The 19940-nt window shown below is 36.7% G+C and overlaps 1 protein-coding gene across 1 annotated transcript in view; it reads left to right on the top strand.

Moving 5' to 3' along the window:
- Positions 1–19940, top strand: part of DNAH12 (dynein axonemal heavy chain 12) — a 197258-nt gene that overhangs the window by 59409 nt on the left and 117909 nt on the right. Inside the window, exons 16-27 of the mRNA XM_012555870.2 lie at positions 1431–1616; positions 3059–3259; positions 4921–5115; positions 6492–6613; positions 6709–6991; positions 10184–10303; positions 10771–10927; positions 11158–11330; positions 14197–14349; positions 14602–14841; positions 15171–15416; positions 15737–15856. Of these exons, the coding sequence (XP_012411324.1) occupies positions 1431–1616; positions 3059–3259; positions 4921–5115; positions 6492–6613; positions 6709–6991; positions 10184–10303; positions 10771–10927; positions 11158–11330; positions 14197–14349; positions 14602–14841; positions 15171–15416; positions 15737–15856 (2196 nt within the window). The remainder of the gene's footprint in view (positions 1–1430; positions 1617–3058; positions 3260–4920; positions 5116–6491; positions 6614–6708; positions 6992–10183; positions 10304–10770; positions 10928–11157; positions 11331–14196; positions 14350–14601; positions 14842–15170; positions 15417–15736; positions 15857–19940) is intronic.

The following is a 19940-nucleotide window of genomic DNA, read 5'->3' as shown; positions in this document are numbered from 1 at the left end:
AGTATTTCTGTTGAATATTTTATTTTTATTTCCAAACAAAAGTAAACTTATTATTTTGTATGATTTGAGTAATACATACTCAAAGTCAGATAATATAGAAAAGTACAAGATGGATAAAAACTCTGAATTTCACTAAGCAATGATAAAACATTGTTACATTTTGGTGCAGGCTTTTTTTCTCATACATGGTATAATTATGTGTATGTGTGTATTTTTAACTACATCCACTCCTCACTTATTGACATGGCTAGGTTCCAAAGACTAGGTCATTATGTGAAATTTGGCGTTATGCAAAAGATGGAGGATGACCACATCAGATCACAAAATGGAGGATGACTACATCATTACATAACTGCCAAATCACATAATCACAAAACCGCCAAATTACATTATAACATAACTGCCAAATTACGTCATTACATAATTGCCAAACCACTGTGAATCATGGCCCATTGAAGCTGACACATAACCTTAACCATCATAGCCCATGATACTCTTGCCTAACACCTGACATTCGTTACTGCCAGATGTATGTCATCAATGCACAAAATAGTTGCTTAGTAGATTTTTTTTACTGTTGTCGTAAATGCGAAATGTCAGATAATGAGATAGTCAATAAGTGAGGAGTATATATTATTATATTCTATAGTAACTTTGTATTTCTATAATGCCACAGTTTTAATTTCCATAGTTTTATCATATACTTTTGGAAAACAGGTAGCCATGAGTTGGAATCAACTGGACAGCAACTGGTTTGGTTTTGGTTTACCATCTACTTTAATATATCTTACAGAACATTTACCCTTCTTTTGTCTTTTTTACTTTCATAATTTTCCAGGCTATTCTTGTATGTTTATTTTTGAAGATAAACTTCAGAATCATTTTGTTAGTTTATCTTCTCCAAATTTAATTGGGATTTTGATTGGGCTTACATTAAATAAATTCAATAATTTGAAGAAATGTAATTTTTCTCACATTTTTTAAATTGTATTTTCAGTGAAGGTTTATGGAACAAAGTAGCTTCTCATTAAACAATTAGTTCACATATTGTTTTGAGACATTGGTTGCCAACCCTGCAACATGTCAACACTTTCCCCTTCTCAGCCTTGGGTTCCCTGTTACCAGCTTTCCTGTTCCTTCCTGCCTTATTGTCCTTGCTCTTGGGCTGGTGTGCCCATTTACTCTCATTTTGTTTTATGGGCCTGTCTAATCTTTAGCTGAAGGGCGAACCTCAGGAGTGACTTCAGTACTGAGCTAAAAGGGTATCTGGGGGGCCATAATCTTGAGGTTTCTCCAGCCTCTGTCAGACCAGTAAGTCTGGTCTTTTTTTGAAGAACTGTAATTTTTATATGACTGAGGCTTCATCCTTAAAATATATGTGTATGGAAGTCAAATGAATGACCCATTATTGTTTATATTTTCACCATTAGGAATATATCCCTACTGTCTCCATCCTGTGCAATCCTGGAATGAGAGCTCGTCACTGGAACCAGATGTCAGAAATTGTAGGCTATGACTTGACTCCAGACTCTGGAACTACACTGAGAAAAGTTTTAAAATTAAATCTTACACCATACTTGGATCAATTTGAAGTGATAAGTGCAGGTGCAAGCAAGGTAAACATAAAGATCAACTGAAATACTTCATTTGAAGTATGCATAGTTTTTGTTTTGGTTAAAAATATAGCACTGGATAATAATGTAAATAAGGTGTATGAACCTCTGTGGGGATGGGACCATTCAAACAAAGTATAAGGAACCCTAAAGAGGGGATTGGTCAGTTTTGCCAGTCCACTAGGCTTACAGGAAGCAAATCCCAGAAGTGAAAGGGGGGATCTCACTACCATCAAGAAAGAAGAGCTGGGAATGGAGTGCATCCTTTGGACCCAGGGTCCCTGCACTGAGAAACTCGTAGACCCAGGAGACAGAGAAAGAGAGCGCTATAAAACTGGAGATGGCACAAGATGACGAGAAGCAGCGGCAGAGGAATGGCAGCAGCAGAACCAGGAGACCGGTGGGAGATGGCATGGTGGGCTTCCTGGCCCATGGAGTGAAAGGGCTACAGTAGGTGTGCCAACCCATGCAGTGAGAGACCTGAAAGCCTGCAGGCAGAAGTCTTCCAGGCAGAGGGGGTTACCTCTGGGCACTTATCAGCAGAGCTAAAGAGCTTTGTAACTCTTGATCTAGCGGGGCAGAGGCCAGGCCCAAGTGGGGGCTGAGGGCCTAGAGAGGAGGCCTGTCCTGAGGGGGCTGAGAGGAGTCTGTCCTGAGGGGGCTGAAAGGAGCCTGTCCTCAGGGGGCCAAGAGGAGACCTGCATGGCCAAGAGGAGCTGAGAGAGCTGTCCTGCACTGAAGAAGGGAGACTTCGCCTACATGCTTCCTGATCCTGATTCAAGATTGTAGCCTGTTGTTCCTGAACCTGAATTATAACCTGTTACTTCCATAATAAACCCTATAACTGTGGAAAAAAAAAAAAAAAAGCACTGGATAGCAGTGGGAGGAGCTGGAAGTCAGTGATAGAAGACCACCCTTTTTCCGCACAAAATGTGTGCTCCTAATTACTCTCCTGAATCCATTCTGGAAATGACTCTTTTGACCTCCTCTTACTTCTGCCACATTCTGATATACGTCGATGATATGCTCATGAAGAACACTGGGTGAATATATGTGTGGCATGTGAGGTGTGTGGGCTCTAGCAGAATAAATATGGCACTAGAAAGAATTCTTGAAATACACAGAAAGCATCTTCAGACTCCAGGCTGCCGAAAGGTTCTTCAGAAAAGTCTGTCAGGTATTTTATTCTGTTGTCTGTTTTAATACTGATGGCAGTTTTCATAGCAAGTGAATTTTTAAAAACTACATTATTATTCTTATTAAGAATTATTAAATTGTTAAAAATCTTTCTTACTTCCAAAAAAAATTACACGGTAGCCACAGATTATCTTAAGAAAATGACAGTGTAATGTATCAAATACTTATCCAATTCACTAGGCAAAGTCAATAAGTAAATAAGATCCTTTCTTCTACCATCCCATAATTTCTTCTTTCCTTCCTTCTAGGAATTTTCATTAGAGAAAGCCATGCATACAATGATAGGAACTTGGGATGATATTGCTTTTCATATAAGTCCATACCGTGATACTGGAGTCTGTATTCTTTCTTCAGTGGATGAGATTCAGGCTCTCCTTGATGATCAGATTATAAAAACACAGACAATGAGGGGCTCACCTTTCATCAAACCATTTGAAAAAGAGATCAAGGTATGATATTGAGCTACTGACCATTATAAAAAGTTACAGTCTTACTACATTTGTGCTCTTGCAGAAATAAGTCATTTGGTGGATGGACTTTTTAAATTCAAATCATAGTCTATAATCTTCATATTTTTCTGATGATACACTGGAAGAGATATTCATAAATTAATGTGGAAATATATAGAATAGATTTGATACAGTAACTAATGATTTTGAAAAGAAAAACTTGTTTTATTAAAATAAATCTTGTCCAATGACAGTGATAGACTTGTAAGGGAAACAGTTTTGGTATAATTTATTCTAACTTCAGAAAGCCTAGACCCTATTTCTTAACTATATTCTTTAACTTGTAGAAAAGTTCTATATACTAGACTTTAATTATACTTGTGAACAACTAGCTCGAGGGTCTCTTAGAGTGATTAATGAATTATTGCCCACTTGAGAAAAACAAATGATATTTGAGGCCCCAAGATTATTTCATATCTTTAGAGTTGATATGAGTAAATACAGAAAGCAAACAAATGATAACAGCTAATAGCTTCATAGTGTCAGAATTCTAATCGGGGACTATATAAACTGGGGGAAAGACAAACTGCAAATGGAATTTTCCCCCTGATGGTTATTGACCCCTAACTATGTGCCAGATACTACTTTAGGGTCGTTACATTTATTAACCCATTTAATCCTCATAGCCCACCTTCAAGGAAGGCACTGTTACTATTTCTCTTCACAGATAAGGAAACCACGGCAGGGGAGGATTGATAATTTGCCCAAGTTCACCAAGCTAATAAATGACAGAGCTGGGATTCAAACCAAGGCAGTCTGGTTTTAATTTGAGCATGAATAGTATTTTATAGAGGAGCTAGACTACAAGTATTTGGAGCAGACAAAGAATGGTGTTCTTCCAAAAGGACATAATGTTGGACCATTTCCCATGAATCAGGCTGGCCTAGCCTTTCCTGATATTATGTCTTTTGTAGAGATTTCTAACTTGTCTAACAGGGGGAATTTAGAATTAATACATAGACCATAAATTTAAGAACCAAAGATGGAGATTATATGAACGGTCTTCAGCTAATGATATACCTTATCGACTTTAGGGGACCTTAAGAATAAGGAGTCTCCGCACCCCCGAATTGTGTGACTGTAGACTGGAGTTTCTTATCTTTGGCACTATTGACATTTTGGACCAGATAATTCTTTGTTGTGAGGTCTGTCCTGTACGTTGTACATTGTAGGAAGTTTGGCAGCATTTCTGACCTCTCTTCAGTAGATACTAATAGCGCAGCCCCTCAGTTGTGATGGCCAAAAATATCTACAGATGTTGTCAAATGTCTACTGGGACTGGGAGCAGAACCGCCTCTGGTTCTGAACCACTGATGCAGAACAGCATATATTTCTGGATGCTTTTTGGACTTGGACGGTTAACCTAGGGATTAGGAAACTGGACTAAATAACTTTCTCATCATTTCCAGTTGTGAGTTTTAATAACTTAGGAAATCCTTAGACTTCCTAGAGTTTTCCTAAGCCTATGTGAGATACCCATAAGTGACCTTGAACTGTTTGCATTGATTCAAAAATAACGGTAAATTTTAAATATTTTCCTTGCTATAAGTTATAGCTTTTCTTTAATAACTGGAAATCAGTACAATGTGCTTTTCCTTAAGGCCTGGGAGGACCGTTTGATTCGAATACAAGAGACGATTGATGAATGGTTAAAAGTACAAGCTCAGTGGCTGTACCTGGAGCCCATCTTTTGTTCCGAGGATATTATGCAGCAGATGCCAGAAGAAGGCCGTCAGTTTCAGACAGTAGACAGACATTGGAGGGATATCATGAAGTTTTGTGCGAAAGACCCGAAGGTGAAATGTTTGTTTTCTCTCCTACAGTACATGAACCTTTATTTTTGCCTATTAAAGTAAGCATTTGACTTATTTTTTCTTATTACAACAGTGAAATAAATCTGATCATTATGTACAAAATGGCAAGTTCAAAAAATATTTAAAAAGCATTAAAACAAAATTTTATTTTTCAATTCATAAGATACACTACTTATAACTCGTATCTGTAGTGGAGCTGCTTCAAATGTGCATTTAGCTCAGTTTCTGCTATACCTACTCACTGGTCTCCTCGCCTTCAAAACAAATAAATAAATAAATAAAATAAAATGGAGAGAGAACAAAAGTGAGAGCAAGGATGGGAGTGAAATCACGGGAAAGAGGTTGGGTGATTCACCTGGCATTCTGCTCAGTGAGTCTGCGTGCTCGGGTGTGGTGTGAAAAAGGAGTGTGCTGTCTCTCTGTTGATCTCAATTCCTGTGTATGTCTCCTAGTGAGTATAGCACCCTTGGTGAGTGGAAGCTAATGTTTCAAGACAGACTACGCGTTTTTCATACACATAGCACACATAGTATGTAGCTATAAGTTGACTTTTTAAATCTGGTGTTTAATTGAAATAACAATTTGTTCCAAGGCTGGGTGAAAAACTAGCTACGCTGGACTTATTGAGAGTCAGTAGAGCCCAGAAATTGATGACATTTTCAAGGATTTTTCCCTTAGGAACACTGTGAGAGATGATTTCCTATAGATTGACAATTCTTTTTTTTCTGTAAAGGGCCAGATAGTAAATAGTTTAGGCTTTGTGAGACATACAGCCTTTGTCTCAGCTGCTGGCCTCTCCAGTCTGTTGTAGTACAAAAGCAGCCAGAAACAATACGTAAATGAGTAGCGGTAGCTGTGCTCTAGTTAAACTTAGTTTATGGACACCTACACCACCATGTGTCTTGAAATATGATTTTTAAAAAAATTTTTCAACCTTTAAATGTATAAAAGCATCTCTTAGTTTACAGGCCGTACAAAAACAGGCAATAGACTTAATTTGGCCGATGGAGTTTGCCAACATCTGATGTAGATTGTTAAGTTTATGAGTGACAGTTGTAAAAATAAAAATTAAACCATACACCAACTTAACAGACATTTCATACATCATTTAAAAAATACAGGAAAAATGAAAATATGAATGGCAATCATAAATTCTCATTTGTACTTGGACAAGAATATTTATGATTTATTGAATTTTAATAGTTTTTACAAAAACATAACCATTTCACTAAAATTTTCTTAAGCTTTTTAGCATTTTGACATTTCTGACAATTTTGACATGTAATGTAGATGAACTTTTAGGTCTAATTGTAGGTTTAGTATGTAAGTGCTGACCCAACCAGACATGTTTCTTTTAGGTTCTTGCTGCTACTTCGTTAACAGGTTTATTGGAAAAACTGCAGAACTGCAATGACCTTTTGGAGAAAATTATGAAAGGGCTTAATGCGTATCTTGAAAAGAAACGTCTTTTCTTCCCTCGGTATGGTGGACGATCGATTGTACTAAAATTATAAGCAGTTTCTGATGTGTGATGAACTATAACTAAAGCTTTTGTATTTGCATGTTTTTCCCTAGTTTTTTCTTCTTATCTAATGATGAAATGTTAGAGATTTTGTCAGAGACCAAAGATCCGCTGAGAGTTCAGCCTCACTTAAAAAAATGCTTTGAGGGCATTGCTAAGTTGGAGTTCCTTCCCAATTTGGACATTAAGGCCATGTATAGCTCTGAAGGTGAGCGAGTGGAGCTGATTGCACTAATTTCCACGTCTGCAGCTCGGGGTGCCGTGGAAAAGTGGCTGATTCAAGTGGAAGATCTAATGCTCCGGAGTATTCATGAAGTGATCGCTGCGGCCAGGCTGGTGTGTTTCCTAGGATTTTATGTATACCCTATATTGTGCAAAAGCTTTCTTTTAGGAGGTCTTGAATGGGTACCACTAACTTAACACTGAAATTTCTTGTATTTTAAACCATTTATTATTTTATTTTTTTCTAACATTATTAATAATATAACAGTATTAGTAATAATTGATCATAACATGTAATTAAGTGCTATAAAAGAAAAAAGGTGTTATGAGAGAAAATAATAAGGGGTATATAATTTAGAATGGGGTGAGATCAGTGACAGGCTCTCTGAGGAGATGACGTTGGAACTGAGAACTGAAGGGTAAGTGGGAATTAACTAGGTAGATAGTAAATGGGAAGAACATCGAGGTATCCTGAATTAAGGCCCTGGGGTTGGAAAGAGCCGGGGATATTTAAGAACCTCCAAGAAGGCCACTGTGTCTGGAATAGAGTGAGCGAAGTGGAAAGTGAAGTTAGATGAGGTTAGGAAGGAAAGCAGTTTTAGAATTTGCATTTTATTTTAAATGCAATGGAAAGCCACTAAAGGATTTTATTCAGGGGAGCGATATGAGCTGAATTCTATTTTTATATCACTATGGCTGTGACACAAAGAATGGATTAGTGGGAGACAAGAGTGAAAACAGGATGGAAAATTAGGAGACTGTCGCATTAACCCAGATAAGAGATAGTGTTGACTGCTACTAGGGAAGTGGCAGAAGATATGAAGCAAAGTAGACAGAATTAAAATACATTTTGTAGTTAATTTCAACAGATCTTGGAGATAAATTGGTTGTAGGGTAGAAGAGTGACGATGGGGTGGGGGGCGTCTCAAGAATCACTTTTAGGTTTCTGATTTGAGCATATGGGTGGCGTTTACTCTGAGGGAGTGCCTGGAGAAGGAGCAGGTTTGTGGAGGCTTGAGAGAATGTAATGAGTTGATTTCTGAATATATTGAAGTAGAAATGCTTATGAGATAGCCTAGTGAATATGTCTAGTAGACAAACAGTCGTGATCTGTATGTAGGTCAGCTATCCTCAGCATGGGTGTTAAATACGTGATCCAGTTCACTTACTGCTGTTTACACTTAAACAATTACTTAAATACTCAAGATGAGATGGTCAGACGTTAAAGGAGGACGTAATGTTTGAAAAACACGTAACACCTAGGCACTAGATGTACCCCATTTATGCTAATCCAGTCAACCTGACCTTGAATGGTAGACTCCAGTACACTTCTGCCTTTAGGACCATAAAGGAGCAATAGTGTAGTAAAAAACTAGTGTTGGAAGACATGACAGCCTTATATCCAGCAACTCCCTATCTGAATGAGATATCTTCTGTGAGCTCTAAGGAGCTCAGCTTCTTTGCAGCGGCAATTCTGTTCATCCTCGGTGTTTTTGCAGATAAATCTTGACTTTTTTCTCCTTTTTCTATTTATGATTCAAAAAGTATGAAAACACTTTTTTTGTTGTTCTTTTTTTTATTGTACTTCAGGTGAAAATTTACAGAGCAAATTGGTTTCTCATTAAACAATTAACACACCAATTGTTCTGTGACATTGATTGCCAACACCGTGGTGTGTCAGTGCTCTCCCCTTCTCCACTTGGAGTTCCCTGTTTCCATTCAACCAGTTTTCCTGTCCCTTCCTGCCTTCTCGTATTTGTTTCTGGGCTGGTGTGCCCGTTCAGTCTCGTATACATGTTTGAACTACCAAGCACATTCCTCACATGTGTTATTGTTTGCCCTATAGACCTGTCTAATCTTTGGCTGAAGGATGAACCTTGGGAGTGACTTCAGTTCTGAGTTAAAAGGGTGTCTGGGGCTATACTCTTGGGGTTTCTCCAGTTTCTGTCAGACCAGCAAGTCTGGTCTTTTTTTGTGTGTGTGAATTTGAATTTTGTGCTACATTTTTCTCCCACTCTGTCCATGACCCTCTATTGTGATCCCTGTTAGAGCAGTTGGTGGTGGTAGCTGGGCACCATCTAGTTGCTCTTGTCTCAGGCTGGTGAAGGTTGTGGTAATTATGGTTCATTAGTCCTTTGAACTAGTCTTTCCCTCATGAAAACACTTTTTTTTTTTATTGTGCTTTAGATGAAAGTTCACAGCTCAAGTTAATTTCTCATACAAGGATTTATACACATATTGTTATGTAACATTAGTTGCAATCCCTACAACATGACAGCACACTCCCCCTTTCTACCCCAGGTTTCTTGTGTCCAACCAGTTCCTGTCCCTTCTGCCTTCTTATCCTGCCACTGGATAGGAGCTGCCGATTTGGTCTTGTGTATTTGATTGAACTGAGAAGCACACTCCTCATGAGTATAATTTTTTGTTTTATAGTCCAGTTGATGAAAACACGTTGTTTAATTTAAAAAAGAACAAAAACAAAAACATAGGAAAGAATCACCATTGTGCATGGAAGTATTTCCTTGATCAGTATAACAATTTACCTTCTATGTGTCAATGGCTCTCAGTCACTCTCATTCTTCTTTGAAGCTTAGTTTGTTGTTTGTGCTTATTTCCAGATATTGCTAATAAAAATCATTTTCATAATAATAATGTTTAACATTCTTATATCTAAAATGATATTATTCTGTTAAAAATATGGTTTCCATTAGCATCAACTTCAGACTTAGTTCTGCAGTTGGTTTTTACAATTTACAATCTGGAGCTGCTATTATTATTTACTTTTGAGGCAAGTCATTTTGTAAAAGATTAAACCTCTTTCCTCTGATGAATCCAACTAAATGCATTTTGAACATAGAAGTGTTAGAAATAAGTGTTTTGAAATCAAAAGCACAGATTGTAGTATATAATTTTCACATTGTATGCTCTGGTCATACAAGTTTTTAGAAAATCTATCGATAAATAGCAGAGGTTCTGACTACTAGTCTAGTTTTCTACTAGATTGTATAACCTCCTTTTCAATTAAATCTCAACATCAGTGTATATAATTTATTTGACTGGTTTGTTATTAACCCATTATTTACATGTTGGTGTTCATCTTTCCATTAAAAAAAAAAATAAAAATATCATAATTTATAAACATCTTTTCAAGTCTTTTTAAATAGTCGTCTAAAATAATTTTTCCTGGCTATATGATATTCTAGCCTATGAATGTACCAAATAATGCACTTCTCTATTGTTAGACATTTAGATTTTTTTTTTCTTTTAATCTTTTAAAGTTAGAAATGCATTTTAATTATTCAGGCTTATCCAGAATCTGCAAGAAGAGACTGGGTTCGAGAGTGGCCTGGCCAGGTTGTGCTTTGTGTTTCTCAAATGTTCTGGACTTCTGAGACACAGGAAGTTATAAGTGGTGGACCAGAGGTAAAGCATTATTTGATTAAATAACAACAGTCTTTTTTTCCATTCCATTTTTTTAGTTAGCTTATCTATTCTTTGGAAAGGCAATCCCCCCTCAATTGCTATATATAATACATTGCCATTGAATCGATTCCGACTCATAGCGACCCTATAGGACAGAATAGAACTGCCCCATAGGGTTTCCAAGGAGTGGCTGGTGGATTCAAACTGCTGACCTTTTGGTTAGCAGCCAAGCTCTTAACCACTGTGCCTCCAGGGCTCCTTCTATATATAGTATTAAAATTATGCAGTTCTTTGAAGACTTGTTCTTAATATTTTACTAGGCTTATACAGAATCACTGTATTCTAGAATTAATTTCTGTATTTGAGATAGATTATGAAGTCAGAATTGTTTTATACAAGAGTAAATTTATGAAATGTATGTTGTATGTACTATATAACATCAATTTAATTGCTTTTTTATTCTCTAGGGATTAAGGAAGTACTATAAGGAACTTCAGAGCCAACTAAATGATATTGTAGAGCTGGTTAGAGGAAAATTGTCTAAGCAGACCAGGACCACTCTGGGGGCTTTGGTTACTATTGACGTCCATGCTAGAGATGTGGTCATGGACATGATTGAGAAAGGTATGTGACAGTTTTTCTTTAACATTAAAGATAAAATGTCAATAGCTTCTAGAAACAAAGATTTATATTTTGTCTTTTTTTCTCAGAACAGAATTTCTTTTACATGATATTTTCCAGATAAGTTGGAAAACATGAATTATTTTAATATTTGCTGTTATAAACAAAACATCTACTTTTAGAATTGTTTCCATTTAAGGATTATGTGTCTTATTTTACTTTATTCTTTCTAGGTGTCTCACATGATACAGATTTCCAGTGGCTAGCTCAGCTTCGATATTACTGGGAATATGAGAATGCTCGAGTTCGCATCATTAATTGCAATGTAAAATATGCTTATGAATATCTTGGTAACTGTCCTCGCCTTGTCATTACTCCTCTCACTGACAGGTGTTACAGAACATTGGTATGCATTTAAATTATTTTAATTCACACCCAAAAGATTACTTTTTGGTGCAGTGTCATATTTTCTTGTCCAAATTTAACATGACTATCCTTATTTATTCTCTTACCTGTAATAGTTGAATACACCTATCCCTTCCTAATTCCAAATTTCCTTTATGTAAAATTATATTAATGAATATTTACTTCTGGGTTCTTTTGTAGTGTATAATAGTGTTTAAGTTCTAGTATGTAAAAATCATGAGTCACTCCCACTGGGGATAATTAGAAAAAGAAGGTACTGGAGATGTAAGGAGAAAATAGGAACCTAAGAAAATGGTATAGATTTTTGCAGTGGAATCCTGGGAGAGATGACAGAAAGACAACAAAACTACATTTGGGCCCAAGAACTCCAAGTCGGTGCTATTGACAAGGAGGGAGAGAACTGACATTGAGGGGATGGTGCTGAGGGTCCGTGCTTGGGTAGGAAGCAATGGAAGATAGAGCAATAGCTATAAAAACTCTGAGAATAGGGATGCCAGACAAACTCCAGGACTCCTGGGTAAATCTGAATTTCAGATAAATGATGAATAGATTTTTAGTATTACTATGTCCTAAACATTGCATAGGATGTACTTTAAAAAAACATTTATCTGAAATTCAAATTTAACTGGGCATCCTGTATTTTTATTTGCTAAATCTGGTAAACCTACCTGGGGATTGATTGAAGAGGAACATCAAGAAACACTGATCTCCCTATGCTCAGTAAGTAAAATTAAAATGCCTTAGATTGAGTTCTGTAAAAGCAGAGATGGAATGGGGATTCCAGAGCAAATGATTTACTAAGAAAATGCTCTCAGTGAAAACCTGTGATGAAGTGAGGAAAGCAGGATGGGATGGGAGAAGTGAAGCTAAGCAAAGATACGGTTTCAACAGAAGTATAGCCTTCACCTGATCTCACGGGGTGTGTTGGATGAATGGCCTTACAGAGTTACCCCACTTATGGCAATGGAATCTGGCTTTTGTACCCCTTTATTGTCATTGCTAGGTGTCACCCCTAGGGCATAACTGTGAGTAAACTTTCAAGTGTTTACTGTTGAGGTAGCTCCTATTTAAAAAAAAAAAAAGAACAGTTGCTGTGAAGTCGGTTCTGACTCACAGTGACCCTATAAGATAGGTTAGAGCTGCCCCCATAGGGTTTCAGAGGCCGTAATCTTTACAGAAGCAGATCTTTCTCCCGCGGAGTGGCTGGTCGGTTTAAACCTTTTGGTTGGCAGCTGAGTCCTAAACCACTGCACTATCAGGGCTCCTAGCTTCCACAGCTGAGGGCAATTCTTAGGAGAAGTGGGCAGCTGACACCCAACGGTTATTGGGGGATGGATGCAATGGCCTGGTGAAGGGGGCCTGGGAAGGGCACCAGTGGGTCTATAATAAAATGTCTCATCAAACGCTTTACTTTCTGAGGGATCTACTACTTGAGGGCAGGGACCATGTCTGTCTTGTCTTCTAGTGATGAACAAGTGCATAGTTACTCCCTAAATATGCATGGAGCAAATGAATGTCAAACTTCTATGTTACAACTGGGGCCTCAGTGAACTCAGAAGCTGTGATATGCTTGTAAAATCAGAATCGCATTAAACATTAGTATACAACACTAGACACTGAAAAGAATTCTTCTGGTATATTTATTATCCATAATAAAAGGAACACATTTAATAAGCATTTTCCTGAAATCGTCAAGAATGGAGGTCCTGAGGTTTCCAGCAATCCAGGTGATGAACATTAGCAGTATAGCATCCATTATACATTTAAGATGGATAAAATATCATTGATGGTGCCTTTATTTAATGGGCTATCTCTATTGTTTTATTTCAGTAAATGTAAAAATATTTATGATTTTCACAGGTTTATTTTCAGCTTTGATCCCTTAAACCTGTTTTTTCTAAAAGGAGTTAAGTTTCACACACTCCTGTGGTGGTTTTTATGAAATGAATTCCATAGTTAGAGAGAGCTGACTGTAATTTATATGCTTCTAAAGATTTCCAGCCACTGTTCTAGGCATTGTGGGCAACCAGAAAGAAGTCATGTACTATCGATGTTGCCTTTAAGGAGCTTAAAGACTAATTGATGAGAAAAAATGTACATAATTAACTGTAATACAAGGTAGAAAGTGCTACTACTGGCAAGAGAGGTAAAGAAGTGTTATGGAAATGTAGAAAGTGGAGAACATACCAAAAGTGGAATGCAATAGGTGAATAATAGGCAAAATGATACAGTAGGTCATCTGTTTCTCTTTCATTTAACCCCCAAAAAAACAAACCCATTGCCATTGAGTCGATTCCGACTCATAGCGACCCTATAGGACAGAGTAGAACTGCCCTATAGAGTTTCCAAGGAGCAGCTGGTGGATTTGAACTGCCAACCTTTTGGTTAGCAGCCGTAGCGCTTAACCACTACACCACCAGGGTTTCCTTTCATTTAACGGACCCCCATTTATAGCACCCACTTTCAGGTGTTTATCCTCTTTGCAACTAGCTATCCAGAATGTGTTGTTATTGTTGTTTACAATCAGCTCCTCAACCACTTGTAATTAAAACTTTCTGAACTAATTTTATTCCCTCAAGGCTGGATTCTCTTGCTTTTAAAGGTAAATGTGATACATATGAAGTATTAGAGGATAAGGAGATTTTAATGCATTTTCACTTTTTTCTGGACCCTTTAAACTGCTTTTACTTTGTGCAGCTAGAAAATTTTGTGCTAAAAATTAGCTAAACAATATAATTATATAACTACTCCTCTGAAGCTACAAATAATACTAAGTATACTTAGTAAGCAATTATTTGTTTGTTAGCATGGATTTATTTTCATATATATTTTTTTTTCTTTTTCAGATAGGTGCCTTCTATTTAAACCTTGGAGGTGCTCCAGAGGGGCCAGCAGGCACAGGAAAAACTGAGACCACCAAGGACTTGGCTAAAGCTCTTGCTGTGCAGTGTGTGGTGTTCAACTGTTCCGATGGGCTGGATTACCTAGCAATGGGAAAGGTAGTTAAATTACTGAATCACTAATGTTCAGCTTTACAAACTTATTAGCGCTGACTGGATAAACTGACATCATGTTTAAGCATTATTTGAATGTGAGTAACATGCTAACCTTTGTTTTAGGGGTAAAGATACCATTTTTGTACTTGGGGCTTTTATTAAACTTAACTTAATTTTGACTTAAAAGACTAAATATTTGTTTTAAGAGATGATGCCCTTTCCTAAGAAAAATCACTTCCTTTTGTTTGTCTTTAGTTTTTTAAAGGATTAGCTTCTTCTGGTGCTTGGGCTTGCTTTGATGAATTTAATAGAATTGAGTTGGAAGTGTTGTCAGTGGTAGCTCAGCAGATCCTGTGCATCCAGAGAGCCATTCAGCAGAAGCTGGAGGTGTTTGTTTTTGAAGGGACAGAGCTTAAGCTCAATCCAAACTGTTTTGTCGCTATTACCATGAATCCTGGCTATGCAGGGCGTTCCGAATTGCCAGACAACCTTAAGGTAATATTTTTTAACAGCATAAATTTGTTAATCAAAAAATAACAACATAGTCCTTTCAAAATGTTATAGTTTTCTCCCAGGTATTTGTAATTTCCCTTTTACCTATTCCATTTCTTGTGAGGTAAACCTCCGAACACTTTTTTAGACGTATAAAACAATTAAGGTACATAAAATATTAAAATACTACTGAAAAATTACAGAGTTTATGAAAGCATGTTGTATTGGGGGAATAAACTTGAATATCAGCATAGTATCCTTGGATGCTCGTGCTCAGCTTAGAAACAGTCTCCCTTATGTAAATAATATATTTGGTTTATTATATGTTTCAGGTGCTTTTTAGAACAGTGGCTATGATGGTTCCAAACTATGCCCTTATAGCAGAAATCTCCCTCTACTCCTATGGATTTCTGAATGCGAAACCTCTGTCTGTGAAGATAGTAATGACATACAGGCTTTGCTCTGAGCAGCTCTCATCGCAGTTTCATTACGACTATGGAATGCGAGCAGTGAAAGCAGTTTTGGTGGCTGCTGGAAACCTAAAACTGAAATACCCCAATGAAAATGAAGATATACTTGTAAGTAATGACTAACTTGTGAAATTTTCAGTAAAGAATAATTCCTAGAACTTTTTTTAGTAAGGTTGATCAGGATCTATAAATAGGTAATTGAGATGGTTGTTGCTTCAATTCTTTTCACATGGCACTGAAATGATAACTTTCTGGGTTATGTTATTCACTAGACCTTATATGAATACAAGGACCTTTTTGGCTTGATAAACATACTATTGGCCTTTTAGTATAGGGATCCCACAGAACAATGTAAAATAAGCTTTGATTGTTTGGGGGGAAGAACATTAGCAATTAACTTATATTGCATATTTTTTGGGTTATTTTAGCTTCTTCGATCAATTAAAGATGTAAATGAACCAAAGTTTCTATCACATGATATACCCTTATTTAATGGAATAACTAGTGACTTATTTCCTGGTATTAAACTTCCTGAAGCTGATTATAATGTAAGTAAACTTGTGAGAATGATTTATTCTGCACAGTAAATTTATCTGATGACTCAGTGATTTACAAAGTTTTATTATTCTGTTGGCCAGTTCAATTAATGAGGATGAGTAAATTTTAGTATGTTGTGTTACATAATACCAGGGTTAACAAGATTCTTGGCAAAGATAACGTTCCTTATATGTGAAAAAGTACTTTATCTCCTATTTTGTGATTTAAAATACTTGCTAGTATGTATACTATAATACTTACAAGTGTATATTTCAGAAGATAGAAAAGATGGTGAGCTGAAAGTGGAAAAACATTCTGTAGTTAATATAATAAAGCTTTATTTCTAAAATTTAAGTAATATATTGATTCTTTTTTAAAGGAAACAATGTAGATTTCCAATTTCATTTAAATTAGACCTTATAATGGTGCCTAAATACATACACAGATAAGTGTCTGCTGCTTGTAGCTGTTATATAATACGAAACCAAAATAAATTTATAAGTAACTACAAACAAAACAATCTCAATAAAATTCATTTTAACAAAATTAATTTAAAGAGATGATGTATGGCTGAAATGAAATTGCCACTTTATGGCAATTTCCACAGTAAAATGTACAGTGAAGATTCTTTTTGAGTTCAGCATGCATAAAATACCTTTTGTCTTGTGATAATTCAATTCTTCTACCTCTTTTCTCTCTTGATACTACTGCAAAATAGTCTTTGTTTCAGCTATTGTGTAATTAAGGCATCATTAACTTTTTTAAAATTTTGTTGTTGCTGAGAATATACATAGCAAAACATATACCAATTCAACTGTTTCTACATGTACAATTCAGTTACAGTGATGACATTCTTAGAGTTGTGCATCCATTCTCACCCCCGTATTCTGAGTTGTTCCTTCCCTATTAGCATAAACTCACTGCCCCCTAAGGTTCCTGTCTTATCTTTCGAGTTGCTCTTGTCACTTTGATCCCATATAGATAGTTCTTAAAAGAGCATAGTGCTCAAGGCAGACATTTTTTACTAGTTAAGCTAGACTGTTGTTTGGTTTTGTTATGGACTGAATTATGTCCCCCCAAAAATGTGTGTATCAATTTGGCTGGGCCATGATTCCTAGTATCGTGTGATTTTCCTGTAGGTCGTAAATCCTGCCTCTATGATGTTAATGCGGGAAGATGGGCAGCAGTTGTGTTAGTGAGGCAGGACTCAGTCCACAAGACTGGATTGTGTCTTAAGGCAGTCTCTTGAGATATAAAAGAGAGAAGCCAGGAGAGAGACAGGAGGACCTCACACCACCAAGAAAGCAGTGCTGGGAGCAGAGTGTGTCCTTTGGACCTGGGGTCCCTGTGTGGAGAAGCTCGTAGTCTGGGGGAACATTGATGAGAAGGCCGACAGAGAGAGAAAGCCTTCCCCTGGAGCTGATGCCCTGATTTTGGACTTTTAGCCTACTTTACTATGAGGAAATAAACTTCTCTTTATTAAAGCCATCCACTTGTGATATTTCTGTTACAGCAGCACAAGATGACTAAGACAGGTTTTAAGAAGACTTCAGAGGATGTTTTCGGTTTAAGGTTTAAAGATTATCTCCAGGCAATAGTTTTAGGGGTTCATCCAGCCTCCATGGCTCCAGAAAGTCTGAATTCCATGAGAATTTGAAATTCTGTTCTGCATTTCCCTCTTTTGATCAGGATTCTTTTATGGAATCTTTGATCAAGATGTTCAGTAACAGTAGCCGGGCAGCATCCATTTCCTCTGGTCTTATGGCAAAGGGGGCACTTCATGGAGGCAATTAGCCACACATTCCACCTCTTCCTCCTATTCCTGACTCACTTCCTTCCTCTGTTGCTCCAGGCGAATGGAGACCAATTGTCATGCCTTGGATGGTCACTTGTAAGCTTTTAAGACCCCAGCACATCATTTACTTTTTAGCCTCCTTCTTTTTTTTTTTTTTAATTCTCGAACCCAAAGATTAATATGTCTTGTGGCAGTACCAGGTTAATGTGATTATCAAGGTGATTCCGGATATGCTAATATGATTTTTAAAAAAAAAATCAAAATGAAAGTATGAAATTTTAGCATTCTCTTGGAGAACTCTTGGACTCCCATGAATATAGCAATAGATCTGGTATTCATAAATTCCAGTTTGAAAAACCCTGTTAAATGTACCATCTTCCTTTTAATAACGTTCTGTATTCCTTTGTTCTTCTTTACTGGCTTCTTTTGGATTTCAAGTAATTTTTATTACTCCATTTTATCTTTTCTGTTGGCTTTTTAGTGGTCACTCCACAGATCATAATATACATCCTTGTCTTATTACAATTTACCTTGAATTGGTATTCTACCGTTTCATAGTGTAAGAATCTTCAATGGTATAATTACATTATCCACCCACCCCTGCCTATTGTGCTATTGTTGTCTTATATTTTACTTCTGTGTATATTTTTATAAATTCCACAGTACATTGTTATTTTTTCATTAGTTATTAGTATTTGAAAGAAATTAATAGTCTTTTATATTTACCCTTTCCACTGGTTTTTATTCCTTCCAACAGATAATGTGCTTTCATCTGGAATCTTGTCCCTTCAACATAAAGAACTTCCTTTAGTATTCCTTGTGTGTGTGTGGGTGAGGGGAGGTTTTCTAGCTGCAAATTCCTTCAGCTTTTGTTTGTCTGAAATGTCTTTATTTCACTTTTATAATTTTTTTAATATTTTATTCATTTTTAGTGGCAATATACAAAACCAAGTGTACATCCATGCACAATCTCTACGTGAACAGTTGAATAGCATTGGTTACCTCACATTGTGTCACCATTCTCACTTTCTCTGCTCATATTGTTTCATCCCCATTTATTTAGGCTCTCTGCCCCTTAAAGTTCTCATCTGTGCTTTAGATAAACAGGTGTCAGATTAAGCTCATATAGATAATTCTTTTTAAGAGTGCTATGCTCAAGGAAAACATTTTTTATTAATTGGGGTAAACTGTTGTTTGTTTAACAATGCTTCATGGGATAGTTTTGGTTCAAGGTTTAAAGATTATTTCCAGGCATTATTTTGGAAGACTCCCCTAGTCTCAGTAGATTCAGTAAGTCAATTTCCATATGAGTCTGTTCCACGTTTTTCTTTCTTTTGACCAGGATCCATCTGTTGGGTCCTTGATCAAAATGTTCAGCAATGGTAGCCAGACACCGTCCATTTCTTTTGGTCTCATGGTAATGGAAGTAGTAGTTTGTGGAGACAATTAAACCTACAGTCCGTTTTCTTCCCTGGGTCTTCTTCTTACTCTTCTGTTCCAGGTGAATAGAGACCAATTGTTGTATCTTGCATGGCTGCTCACAAGCTTTTAAGACCCTAAACACTACTCACTGAAGTAAGGTGGAACAGAAATTCTAAAAACAATGTTAGGTCAATTGACTGGATAGACCCATGAGTCATGACCCTAAACCTTTGCCAAGAAAACTAATCCTGTGAAGTGTTTATTGTACCTAAGTAATATCAACAGGGACAGCCTTTTAAAAAAAATTTTGGCTGCTTTCATAGTTGTAAAATTATATAAAACACTTTATTTGCGGTTTTGGCCCCCCTGCTTTTTTTTCCTGGTGCACAGCTTTATGGTAACATCTACGTTAGTCTGGTTGTGAAACCATTGCTCTTAGTCGATGCCAGTTTTCCCATCACCATAGACAAAAATTCACTATTTCCCAGTGAGTGATTTTCCCTCCCCTTCCCTGCCCCTGCTAACCACTAGGAACCACTGGTGTCTATATAATTACCTGTTCTTGACATTTTATATGAGACCGTACAATATTTGCCCTTTAGTGATGGACTTATTTTGCTAAGCATAATGTTGTCAAGGTTCATCCATGTTGTAGCGTGTATCAGGACTTCATTTTTCTTTAAGGCTGAATAGTATGCCATTGTATGTATGTACAACATTTTGTTTATATATTCATCTGTTGATGGGCGCTTGGGTTGTTTCTACCATTTTGCTATTTTCATCTTTTTTTTAAAAAAAAAACTATTATTTATTTATTTATTTTTATTGTACTTCAGGTGAAGGCTTACAGAACAAATAGTTTCTCATGAAACAGAAGT

Source organism: Trichechus manatus, unplaced genomic scaffold, assembly GCF_000243295.1.
Source record: "Trichechus manatus latirostris isolate Lorelei unplaced genomic scaffold, TriManLat1.0 scaffold00001, whole genome shotgun sequence".
NCBI lineage: Eukaryota > Metazoa > Chordata > Mammalia > Sirenia > Trichechidae > Trichechus > Trichechus manatus.
This window is presented reverse-complemented; position numbering and strand designations above follow the sequence as displayed.